We start from the raw sequence: 13202 nt of genomic DNA, 5'->3' as shown, positions 1-13202 counted from the left end.
GATGTGCAAGATGTAGTGAGCTATCTCTTGATCCCGTACTTCGTGCAAATCCATTGAACTCGGTAGAAGTGAATTTTTTCCCTCTGTCTGCGCGGAAGGCTGTGATTACCTCCCCACTCTCCTTCTCTACTTGGGCCTTCTAGTCTTTGAATTTCTCAGAAGCTTGAGACTTCTTGGCCAAGGAGAATACCCATGTCATGCGACTGAAATCATCCACAAATAAAAGAGAATATCGCGAACCTACGAATGAATTTATTGACATTGGGCGGTAGATGTCGGAATGAACCAACTCGAGCGGCTTCTTGGCCCGTGATGAGGCCTCCTGTGGGAACTTATCCCTGTGTTTCTTGCCCTCCAAGCAAGCCCTGCAAACACGATCATTGCTTGCAATCAGTGGAAGTCCAACCACCATCTTTGACTTTTGCATCTCGGCGAGAGTGTCATAATTGACGTGATCGAACCGCTCATGCCACAATTTGGATCTGCCATGGTCCCCGTGTACCAATAGAGCATTGAGCCGATATAGCCCATGCTCTTGGACTCCTTGAGCCACCACCTTTCCATTTTCCTTGGATGTGACAATGACTTTGCCGTTGTTGAATAAGACCGACATGTTGTGCTTGTCCATCTGACTGACAGACAAAAGGTTCTTGCACAAATTCGGTACATATAGTACACCGGAAATCAAATCCTCGTTTCCTACAGTCGTGATGAATGAAATACTACCAACACCCCTCACAGGGCATGTCCGGTTATCCCCCACATTGACCTGGGAATTGGGATGCGTACCTTCCATGGATTTGAACCACTCCTTGTTGGACATGTGTTTTGAAGCTCCAGTTTCCACGTACCAGCCTTCCTTTCCTTCACTGATTGCATAGGCTGAGCAGTACTTAGTGATGGTAAAGGTAGCGCCGGTCGTGACGTTTGCCGATTTAGTCTTTGGCTCCTCCTTGGATTTGGACTCCTTTCGCTTGAGGTCCGCCTTCTTCTTGCGGCACGCCTCAGTGGAATGACCAAGCTTTACACAGTAGAAGCAATTCATCTGCCTCTTTTTCTTTGCATCCTCGGTCTTGTTGTTGTTGGAGTCTTTGAACTTACCCTTGCCAGGCTTGTCCCTTGCCACAAGAGCCTTCTCGTTCGATTGAGTAAACAGCTTTTCCCGAGCCTCTTCTTGCAATAGTAAAGGGCCAAGCTTTTCGAAGGTGAGAGTCTTGGTCCTCTGTTCTGCAGTGACCGTAGTCACGGAACTCTTGAAACTGTGAGGTAGCTTATGTAACGTCAGCAACACTAGATGACTTGAGTCTACCTTCTGACCAACTTGGTCCCTTACCACCTTGACTTTTGTCAAATGGTCATGAACATTGTCCCCCTCAGATTGTATAGTTGATGTTGAATAAGCAAGATAAGAGATGTATTGTCTGTTTCGTACAGATCCTTCAGAATAGCCCACGCCTCTATAGACGTCTTGGCCATCTGGATGTGCGAAAGAACAAAGTCCGCCGTGGTTCCCATGATTAAAGCTAGGGAGTGGGCATCTCTATGTTTTCAACTTTCAAGCTCCTCTCTACCTAATGGAATGAGAATCTTCCCCTTGTTGTCCAACAGATCTTCCAACTTTGCCTCCACTCCCGTTGTCAACTTCCACAACTTTCGAGCCACTAAATGACTCCGGATTTTCACCTTCCAGATTGGGTAGTTTTACTAGGCAAGATGAGAGAGAGAAATCTAGGGGAGGAGGAAGGAAGAGAAGGGGCTGAAGAGGCAACAATTGAATCCTTGTCCTCCATCCTTGCTGTAAGAGCGAACAGCAAACTGAAAAATGAATTTGTAGTAGAGAACTTGACCACGCAGCAAACCTAAGTGTTGATTGGAGTCGCCTTCTTGCTGAGGAACTCCATTCTAGAGCTGGAAACCCTGCTCTAATACCATGTTGGAAAGAAGAGGATAGAATCACTCACTCCTCACACTCCGATCGCAGCTCATACAACACTCAAAGAGAGAAAGAGAGATAGAAACAAAACTTAGATATGTTCTTCCACAACAGTAGGCTGACACAAGCTCGAGATGAGCAACAACCAGCAAAGAGATACCGATACAAAAGCTAAGTCTACTCCTCTCCCTGCACGCTTTCCCGGGTGTTGGCCGTCAGTGCTGGTGATGAGGAGAAGTGTGGGGGGGAGGGGGTTTATATAGGTGGACAGCAAGCCCCTTGAACTGGCCAACTTTCCAGTCGGTTCCAGAAGGGCCAAAATGGCCGACTTCTGGTCGGTTTGTAGGCCAGCCCTTTGGCCTATATAAGGCCCCATATGTTGGGCCTTTTTGGCTGCTGCTGGCTGGTACACACGTGCTGCAGATGCCCCCGCATGGGCCCGTGGTGCTGGCGCACTGTTCCATGCAGGGTGCTTCCCTCAGACAGCAAGGTCCTCTCAGCCCCCGTTCCCCCTATAGTCTCCTGCCCCCTTGTCCCCTCAAATCGGGGGCTCACAGGTGGGGAGTGACATTTCTAACACATGGAACATCGCATCGATGTGCATCCAGAAGCAAACCTAGTGATTAGAGGACCATATCGCATGGATCCTAACTAAGGTAAAGCTGTTCAAGCTGACATTCAAAAGATGGAGCAAGCGTATCTACCTTGTTGACTACTCTGACTGGGTCATTGGAATCGTAGTGGTGCCCAAAATAGAGACTGGCAAACTCCGGTTTTTTGTCGACTATAGGAGTTTGAATGCTGCCACACACCGAGATAGGTTCCCTCTTCCCTTCACTGACAGGCTGCTAGAAACAATAGTAGTTGGTCATGTTCTATACTCCTTCATGATGGATACAATGGATATAACCAGGTTCGGGTCAAAGAGCAAGATTAGTTAAAGACTACCTTCGTCACCCAATGGAGGATGTATGCCTATCGGATGATGCCTTTTGGTCTGAGCAATGCGCCAGCAACGTTTCAACGATTTGTCACTAAACTCTTTCAGGAGAATATTGGCAAGTGTCTTGAGGTCTTTCTAGATGACTTGTCTCTTTTTAATCGTAAAGCCGCCTCCCATCTTGATCTGGCCATACAAAATGATCATCTACAACAGTTAAGATGGGTATTTTTTACAAGTGCAGAGAAGCCTGCTTGTGCTTGAATCCTAACAAATGCTTCTTTCTCGCACTCAAAGGTGTTCTCCTTGGTCGTATTGTTTATGCTGAAGGGATGACTACCAATCCTGCCAAGGTAGAGGTGATAATTTCATTGCCTATCTCTCGTACACCCAAAGAGGTGAAGTCTTTTTTAGGACATGTGGGATATTATAGGAGGTTCATACATTTCTATGCGGACATCGTTGTTGTGTTGAAAACATGGTGTGAGTGAGAGAGAGAGATAGGGTAGGGAGTGAAGAAGTGGTACACAAATGTAGAATCCGTGAAGGCTTTCATTCATTCATCATCACTAAATGAGACAAGTGAAGTACAAGCCTTATATAGGCTAGACACTCACACACTAGCACCAAGTGCATATGGGATACATCCCAAAGTGACACGTGGCAGTCACACATGAACTAGTACTAGATCTCCTAGTACAACACATCACACATCACATCTCACACACACTCTTTGGATATGATATCTCCAACACCCCTCTTCAGAGCAAAGAGTGTGAGGTCCAACATGCCAGGAGTAGACTGATCCCCCTTCCACCACAATACTGCAAAGGACAAGACCAACTATCCAACACCTCCCGCGTGATAGTGACTTCTCAATCAGCTTGTGACCAGCAAGGGCAAACCATCGTCACCCCCCCTTACTCTAAACTGGGTGGTTAATACCAGCAAACCAAAGTAAAAGACAATACATTTATTTTTGGGGGACAACCCAGGGTAGAGGACCTCTTTTTTACTCCTAATACATTCAATTTAGAGGGACAACTCAAGGATGAGAACCTTTATTGACTCAATACAAAAACACAACATCACTAGGGATAGATCATGCAAGATAGCCGATAAATCTTGTTGCTCAGGTCGAGTAGATATGGTGTAGATATTCTTGCGCTTGTCCAGGTTTTCCTTAGTGATAGTAGTGAGGTCAAGTTGATCAAGCAATTTGTTGGCGAACATCACACCAACAAGCGCCATTGCTTTGTCATTCTAGTCATCCTGAGCTAAGAGTGGTGCTGATGTGGCTTCACCCCACGAGGACAAGGCTCCATAGTATCATTCCGAGGTAGCAAAACCAAGCAAGCTGAAGAGGATAACCAGCAAATGATGAGGCTGGTCTAGGGCTCTGAAATGAATCAGCAACTTCAAAAATGCGTGAAACGTGTCTAGTTGTGCTGGTGTATGACCTCGGAGGTTCCAAAATGCAAACCCGAATGGAAAAGCAGCAAGAATACGCCTCGAAATGGAGAAATGAATGAACCCAAATGCAAAACTAGCAAGTCGTCTGTGACATAGAATCCCCTCTTGGGTTTGCCAAAATCAATGCCTCATGGATCATGTTGACATGTTGCTCCTCCCCCTAGCTCCTCCCTGCTGCCCCCCTTAGCGTTCAGCCCTCCCCCTCAGCCCCCTCCTCCCTCTCAGCCCCTCTCAACGTCCCTCCCCTCTCAACCCCTCCCTCTCCCCCCTCTCAGCCCCTCCCTCTCCCCTCCCATCTCAGCCCCCTCCCCTGCCCCTCCTTCCCTCCCCTCTCGGTCTACTCTCCCTACCCCCCTCCCAGCCCCCCCCCCCCCCCCCCACCCGCCTCCCCTACCCCTTGCCCTTCCCCTCCCACCTCCTCCAACCCCCGCCCTGCCCTTCTGCCTCTAGCCCCCTGACCTTCCCTCCCCGCCCCCCCTACCCCCTCACCTGCATTTCCCGCCTCCCCTACCCCTACCTCCCTCCCGCCTTGCCTCTACCTCCCTCCCTACCTCCTCTACCCCCCGCCTCCCCTACCCCCCCGCCCTGCCCCTACCTCCCTCCCTGCCTCCCCTACCCCCCCACCTTGCCTCTACCTCCCTCCCCCTCTCCTCTACCCCCCCGCCCTGCCCCTCCCGCTCCCTAACCCCCCCGCCTCCCCTTCCCCTCCCGCCTCCCCTACCGCCCCTTGGCCTCCCCTTCGCCTCCCCCTTCTACATCCTCCTCCCCTTCCACCCTCCCCCAGTCTGCCCTCCTCCCCTCCTCCCCTTCTTCCTGCCCGCCAACCCCGGCTCCCTCCCCGGGCTGTTTCACCCCCCTCCCCCCAAAAAAATATAAAATTTCTCTTTCTGAAAATTTCCTTTAGCCTAGCGCGGTAGGAAGACTATCAGACAGATTGTATTGGTTTTTGAGTCAGCCCTCTCACCCTCGATTGACGAATGGATCCTCAATCCTCGACTGCCTCCACCGACTGCTAGAATCGTCAAATTTCCAGAAGATGAGTTACGGAAGCTTCAGTAGGACGTAGAGCTTGAGAGCTCTACCTCACTTTTCGCACGCATTTTTGGATCTTACCCCTCCAAGTTACAGGCGAAAGATTGGATGCTTGGGGCTATACCCTCGAACCTCGCCCCTCATCTTAGAGACGTTCGTTTGTTGGGACGTGGTTTCTTCCAGGTTGTTTTTTATTCTCTAGAGGCTGTGAGCCAACCCCTTGCAGTTGGGTTACAGGAAGATCTTTTTGGGCCCTTTCACTTTGGGTTTTGACCCAGTTAAAGAGGACAAGGGTGGCACTTCCCTCTTCATCCGATTTCTTAGACTGACTTAGGTTTATCATCGACGACTCCATTTCATTGGAGAGGTGTTCGGCATTGTTACTGACATCCCCCCCCCTCCCTAGATTGCCTTCCTCAGCGGTAGAGGCAATCAAGTCAAACGGGGTGCCGAGAGTTAGGGTCTTGGTGAAAGATCCTAACTTATCTAATGATCACATCATGCTTTAGTGCCCGGATGGTTCCTTCATTCGACAGAGAGTCAAAATTGCGGGCAGACAGGACCCATGCAGGATTTGTAGGACCTTCGGGAATTTTGCTAGAGATTGCCCCAGAAAGAAGACGAGGCCCAAAAGGCCTTCTGATACAGTTCCTCCTTATCCTCCTCAAAGTGCTCCTTGTCCCCCACAAAGTACTCCTCAGCGAGACAGGGTGTTGGTACAGTTCCTTCATGGCAGAGTGCTCCTAGGGCACAGACTTTGCTTCCGACACGTAACACTCGTCTTGCCCCTCCGATGGCACCTTTGGGCCCTCGTTGGGTTCCAGTCTTTGTCCAGTCTTTGTCCAGACTGCATCTGCAGAGATCAGACAACTGCTTCTCCGGGTGGTGTCCCTTTCGAGGCCATGGATATCCCTGTTTTGATGGATTCCCCATTGAGACATCTCATATTGAGGACTACTACTTTGGAGGCTATCTCGACACTTGATTCAATGGCAGCTCCGCTCCCTACTTCAATTGGAGTAGCAACTGCAGCCCTATAGGGGGCTAGCACTTTCGAGCAGCTCCATGTCTCGTTTGAGGTCTCCCTTCTTGGATAGAGGAAAAGGGGCACTTCTTTCCTCTCCACCCTCTTCTTCTGAGATCTTACGTACCTCCTTGCCAGGCCTGATCCACAAGAATTCTTTTGCGGCCTTGGTTGATCTCTCAAACTTCCTTGAGGAGGACTTCATGCCTTGTACCTTCGGCGAGGCAGTGATTGGAATCTCTTTTGATATAGTTGCCTCATCCTCAGGTGGACGAGTTCTCTCACTAGTGGATTTTTTCCCACTGGGTTCCCTCCCTAGCAGCAGTTCTTCCCTCCATTGAGGGGTTTGTTTTCGCCACTAGATCGGGTAAGGTGTTCCATGCTACTCCCTCACGCCGATGAGGATTGTTAGCTGGAACATATAGGGCCTTGGTGGTGTGCCTCATCGCCGCCGTAGGCCAGGTAATTCGGCATCAGCTTCATCCAAGTATCACTGGTGGCTCTATTGACATTCTTTTTATTCAGGAGCACAAATTGGATGCCAGAGATTGCACAAAGTCAGGTAAGCAGATTTCAGGACTGACTTTTTGGGATCCTGCTTTGGGCACGAGGGAAGGCACTTACATCTCCATTTCAGATTCTTTTCTCCCTTTGGTTGTTGGTCATGGGGTCATCTTACCCTCTAGAGCTCAGTGGATACTTCTTTCGATTGGTGGATTCCTCAACCTCTATGAACCCAACAATAGACGGTATACTTTTTTGGAAGGAATTACTTTCTTGGGTCCCAATTGCATATTTTTGGATCATTGGAGGTGACTTCAACATGGTGGAGTTGCCTTCTTCAGATAAGAAAGGCGGCAGAGAGGGTGGCATTCACTCCCTGGAGAGAGCAGCCTGGGATGCCTTTCTTTTCGTTTCTGGCAGAGATGTTTGGATTGATGATGCCTTTCACACTTAGTCACAGTCATTCCTGTTTTCGTGGTCGAACAGGAGGCCATAGATGCCTATCCATGCACGGATTGATAGATTTTATGTTGATGATTGGGCTCTAGATAGAGGTGGATCAATTTGCATTTCTCCTGGGGTGTCCACCTTAGATCACTTTCCAGTTATTTTGATTATCTCGGAGCCTCATTTGAGAGGACGCTCTGCCAGTATCAGGATTCCAAATGTCTTTTATGCAGAGGAGGACCTCACAGAGGCAGTTTTGGAGATTTGGGTTTCTCATATGCATGGGGGGTGCCCTCCCCTTCACATGTGGCTGCAGCCTTATCCGACATTAGTGACTATTATCACTCGGTTGCTAGTACCAGACAACGTGAGATAGGTGTACTCAGTAGTTGGTAGCTCTATAGAGGGAAGAGTAGAAATGGCCTTCAGATGCTTGGTTACAGGAGTGCCTTGCTGCATCAGAGAACAAAGTATGCCTTTCATGCACGAGAGTCATTCTGGACTTAGATCTGGACTTAGATGGTAGGAAGATTAACAAACACTTCTTCGCTACTCATGGCCCCAGACATAGTAGGGAGAGCGTTTCACAGCTTATCAATTCTCATGGGGTTCTGCAGACAGCAGATCCGGATGCTGTCATGTATATAGCTTCAGATTTTTATGCTTCCCTTCTCACGGCAGATCTTGTTACACATGCTACAGTTGATGCCAGACATGCTATTTGGGAGTGTATCCTTGCATTGGTGAAACCTGATATGCGAGACTCACTTGATGCACCTTTCACCAATGCAGAGTTCAGGACTTCTCTTCTTTTCCTTCATAAGGGTAAGTGCCATGGTTCAGATGGGCTCACGTCCTCCTTTTTCATTACTTTTTGGGATATGATTGGGGATCATGTTACATCAGCCATGCAGGGCATTTGAGACTCAGGTGAGATGCCTCACTCCCTCTATGCAGGTGAGATGCCTCACTCACTCATAGAGGGTCTCATTCATCTCATTCTAAAAGGAGGGTGCAGAAATTTAGTGTCCCAATGGAGTCCTATCATTCTTTTGGGAACTTTCTACAACATACTGGCCAAAGCCATTAGTTTGTGTTTGCAGCCCATTCTTCCAGACCTTATCCATGAGATGCGAACGGGATTTGTGCATGGCATAAGTATTTTTTATAATATCTTCTCATTTTGGGAGGCCACTGAGTGGGCTTTGCAGAGTGGGCAGAGGCTTGCCATCCTTCTCCTAGATTTTGAGAAAGCATATGATAGAGTGGATTGGAATTTTCTGAAAGGTACCCTTCACCGTTTTGGATTAACAAGTGCTTGGATCAGAGGAGTCTCCGCATTGTATAGATCAGCCCACAGCCAAGTACTTATTGGTAGAGTTAGGGGAGAGAGGTTTCAAATCTCTAGATCAGTTCGTCAGGGATGCCCTCTAGCCCCTTTTTCTTTTTGTGGCTAAAGCTATGAGCATCTTTCTCAGAGCTCAAGCTGACATCTTAGGGTTGAGACTTCCCATTAGACAGGAAGAAGAGCTTCTTGAAAGTAAGTTGGCTGATGACAACTATTTTCTTGGATGTCAATCCGCAGACGCTGACATCTCTCAGGATAGCCATGGATTTGTTTTGTGTGGCAGCAGGGGCACACATCCATTGGAATAAATCCAACGGCTTTTGGGCTTGTGATGAGGACACTTCGGACTGGGGAACTGACTTTGGTTTCACTTGGGTCTAGAGGGGTGTTCCTGTCAGATATCTGGGATGCCAAGTAGACTTGGGTATTTCTCCTTCACAGTAGTTTGCTTCCATGTTGGAGAGCATCCGGAGAAAACTCCTCTTTAAGAGTTCAGCCAAACTTGACTTGGCATCCAGGGTTGTGGTTGTCAATCAGGTCCTTCTTGCCACAACTTGGTTAAGGTCTGTTGGATTTTCATAAAGTAAAGTTTTCATTTGGGAAGGATTTTTGGGCTTCGTCCAAAAACAACACAAAAAGTCCAAAATTAATGAAATAGGTGTTCATGATCAATATTAAAAGCAACAGAGTTTTTTGTTGCTAGATATGCAACAATATAGGTTGAGTATAGCCCCCCTTTCAACAAGTATCATCCTACTTTGAACATGGGTGTAGTAAGAGATTAACCTGAATAAATGGGAAAGCCAGTCCTTTATTCCATCCCAAGTTGTTTCAATAGTTTTATAAATTACAAGAAGGGTGAGGAGGGTCCTCTTTCTTGAATTTGGCTTTAACGTGTCGTTTTGCCTCATATAATAATTTTGCTACCTTGATTGCCCCCTCTCAACAAATTTCAAGTCAAGACTTCACACAGAGAATTGATTGATTTTGATGTGCTGAAAGGCTAGAAACACCTCGAAAGTGGCTGGAATGCAGCTCCAAGGTGATTTAGGGTTTTGAAATGCTGGAGCAGATGAGGAAAACACCTGAAATCACCTCTGATGTAGGTGGTTATGCTGCAGCAGCACCAAAACAGCTCGAAATTGCAGTAGCAGCTCCAAATTAGGTCGAAAAGCCTCCAAAAGATCGTGAAATTCTGCAATCGAGGCCCACGGTTGTCAATTTCTGCTGTAGCAGCCTGGAAACCCTGATTTTGCGGCTCCTCCCCGTTCCCTTGCTGCACCCTCTCCCTCAGCCCGTCCCTCCCTCTCTCCCTTGCCCTCAGCCCCTCCCCCTCCCTCAGCCCCTCCCTCCCTTCTCCTCCTTCCCCTTCCCTTCAGCCCGCTCCCTCTCCTCCCCCTCTCAGCCTGCGCCTCCGCCCCCTCCCTGCCTCTCAGCCCGCCCCTTCCTCTCCCTCTCCTCTCCCTCTCAGCCTGCGCCGCCCCCTCCCTGCCTCTCCACCTCTCCCTCTCCAAAATGCTAAGGCGACTATTCAAAGTGTACCGAGGTGTTGCAGCAAGTCTTCACATAGAGAATCGATTGATTTTGATGTGCTGAAAGGCTAGAAACACCTCGAAAGTGGCTGGGCAGCTCCAAGGTGATTTAGGGTTTTGAAATGCTGGAGCAGATGAGGAAAACACCTGAAATCACCTCTGATGTAGGTGGTTATGCTGCAGCAGCACCAAAACAGCTCGAAATTGCAGTAGCAGCTCCAAATTAGGCCGAAAAGCCTCCAAAAGATCATGAAATTCTGCAATCAAGGCCCACAGTTGCCAATTTCTGCTGTAGCAGCCTGGAAACCCTGATTTTTGGCCATGAGAAGCTCCAAAACAGCTCATGTGCAAGCATTTCTTGAAGACAAGGATGCGGACAGGAACACCTAGAGCTCCAAAAGACTCCGAATGGAGACCGCTATGAAGGCAGCGATGAAGGCGGATCTGCAGAAACCCTAATTGGGTAGGAGAGAGCTGAAAAGAGGCAGAACTAAGCAGTGGGACAGCTTCAGCTGAGGCTGAAATGAATCCAGAACTGAGGCGGCTGCAGAATTAGGGCTAGGACAGAGATGACATGGCAGCTATGGCAGGGTTAACTTGCTCTAATACCATGTCAGAAACATGGTGTGAGTGAGAGTGAGAGATAGGCTAGGGAGTGAAGAAGTGGTACAAAAATGTAGAATCCATTAAGGCTTTCATTCATTCATCATCACTAGATGAGACACAAGTGAAGTACGAGCCTTAAATAAGCTACACACTCACACACTAGCACCAAGTGCATATGGGATAAGTCCCAAGTGACTGTGGTAGTCACACATGACTCACATGTGAACTAGTACTAGATCTCCTAGTACAACACATCACACATCACATCTCACACACACTCTTTGGCTATTATATCTCCAACATGCAGCTTGTAAGCTTCAGTTTGTGGGTGCTCCTGATTTCTCTCCTATCTAGACCAGAGATGATTGGCGGCTTTCATTTTATGAGGCAGTCAGGCACCGTGAGCGTCTACTTCAATCACGGAGATAGGAGCAGACTTCCTCCTTGGTAGACTCTTCTCAGAGCTCGATCATGGAGTTCTTCCAGCTAGAGCATGTGGAACCCCATACTACGAGGACCCGACATGATCAGGATCCGGAGTCAGCGACGACACGACAGCTCAGACAGAGGGTTGACGCACATATTACACTTGGGGATATCCCCAAGTGTGATTTGTGCATAGGACAAGAGTCGGGGCTCGATGGACAGGGGTCACTGTAGCCCTTGTTAGGCATAGAGCTATGACTCGGAGACAAAACAGGGCCACGCCCGCGAGCAACCGACAGCACTCTATCGCCGACTTCATGATTCGGTTGTCTCATCCACCTTGAGGGCCTGATGATGATGACAACGATGATGATGATGATACTGATGTGTAGTCGATCACTCTGACATGACTATGTAGTACCTAGCACGAGCTTTTTGCATTCTGCATTGGTGTGGATGCTTGTTTAGTAGCTACACCCTCACAGTTTGTTTGTATCAGGATTGTCAGTCTCATAGACCCATCGGTCTTCCGAAGACATTAATAAACTTTCTTTCTTGCTTTCTCGCTCCTAAATGTTATATGGCATTTCTTGCCTTTTATTTTCCTTGATTTTATGTCTGCGCTTGTGTACATCTGCAAGCATGGCTGTGCATGTGTGGACTATGGCGTTTGCAAATTTCTTGGTATGCATATATGTACGAATGACAGTTCTTGAATGTATGGTAATGGATTTTTGTAGTTTCAACTCACTGCATTTTGTTATTCCAGGTGAAGAAAAGAGGCACAACAGTACATTGCAAGTCAGAGAGGGAGGTGTTTGAGTTCCTTGGGTTTCCATGGCTTGAACCACATGAGCGTAATTTATGAGAAATGAAGAATTTTTTCAGTAAACCTGCAAAGTTGTTAAGTAGTGCATCTGAATTCTAAGGCCAGGCAAAGTTGTAAGGAGTGCAGAATTCAGCAATCCCCGCATGGTTTTGTATAGTGAACCCAGTTTCTAAATTCTAGTTACATTGCATGAACAATGGATTTATAATCATATAGGAGGGATTTAGTAGTATGTTTTGTCCTAATATGGTAATGTCAGGACGTAATTAATTATTGTAGATGATTTAAGTGTTTTGTGCAATAAATTATTCCCTTCTCTCAACTCTTATTATGCGGTCCACACAGTTGGCAGATACAGAAGAAATAGTCATGAGAGTGTGAAAATAAGTGATTGCTTATGACTGAGACAGGCATTAATTATCCTGCTGAACCATTTTTGTGCTTGGCCCTTGGAATACTTGTCAATTGTTGAGCTGTTCTGCGACAAGCTGCAATATGGCTATTCTCAAATAAAGGGACCTACAGTGGATTTTAAGCTTGTGCCTTCGTCGCAGCACCATGGATGTGGAACATCATAACATGAGCTTGTTGTGAGATTGTGATCAGATAATTTTGTTCCCCTGGAGTACAGAATTTTGTACGCTGATCTGCTATGGACTTGTTGGCACCTTCTGTAGAAAAACCTGTTGACATTCAGTCCCCTGGACAAACAAGTCCCTCCTCACCTTCTCTCCCCTCTTCCCACCCTGCTCAGCCTGCACCTCTCCCTTCCCTTATGGCACTTTTCCTTCCTCTTCATTCTTGGTTCTTCTGCTTAGTTCTTAATTATGTCTACCTGCGTCTCCCTCCCAGTCCTTGCTCTACCTCCTTTCCCATCTCCTTACAGCCCCTCTCAGTCTACTTTCTTGGCTCATCAGAATGACAAAGATCTCATCAGTCAACGGTCTTATCAAAGTGCTGAAACTGCTCCATGCAAGTGCATATATATGTGTGCAATGAATAAAGTGAGATTGGGGAATAGCGTAAGTGCAACATGCATAATTGACATGACATATGCATCATGCAAATGGGAAAACAGAAAATTTACAGAGAGGGTAACCCTTTTTGC

General features: G+C 47.6%; 1 protein-coding gene across 4 annotated transcripts in view; it reads left to right on the top strand.

Annotated features, from left to right (window-relative positions):
- LOC147902129 (DNA polymerase lambda-like) overlaps nt 1-12369 on the top strand; it is a 122694-nt gene extending 110325 nt beyond the window's left edge. For 2 of the 4 annotated variants that reach the window (XM_087375253.1, XM_087375252.1), the window contains one exon: nt 12035-12369. In XM_087375253.1, the coding sequence (XP_087231379.1) occupies nt 12035-12133 (99 nt within the window). In that variant the 3' untranslated portion in view covers nt 12134-12369. The remainder of the gene's footprint in view (nt 1-12034) is intronic. The other 2 variants (XM_087375254.1, XM_087375255.1) reach the window with 2 other exon arrangements.
- The last annotated feature ends 833 nt before the right edge of the window (nt 12370-13202 follow it).

The sequence above is a fragment of the Dipteris shenzhenensis genome, chromosome 5 (assembly GCF_047967505.1).
Source record: "Dipteris shenzhenensis isolate YYH24624 ecotype China chromosome 5, Dip_SZ_1.0, whole genome shotgun sequence".
NCBI classification, from domain to species: Eukaryota; Viridiplantae; Streptophyta; class Polypodiopsida; order Gleicheniales; family Dipteridaceae; genus Dipteris; species Dipteris shenzhenensis.
Note: the sequence above shows the minus strand (reverse complement) of the source record. Positions and strands in the feature narration are given on the sequence as shown.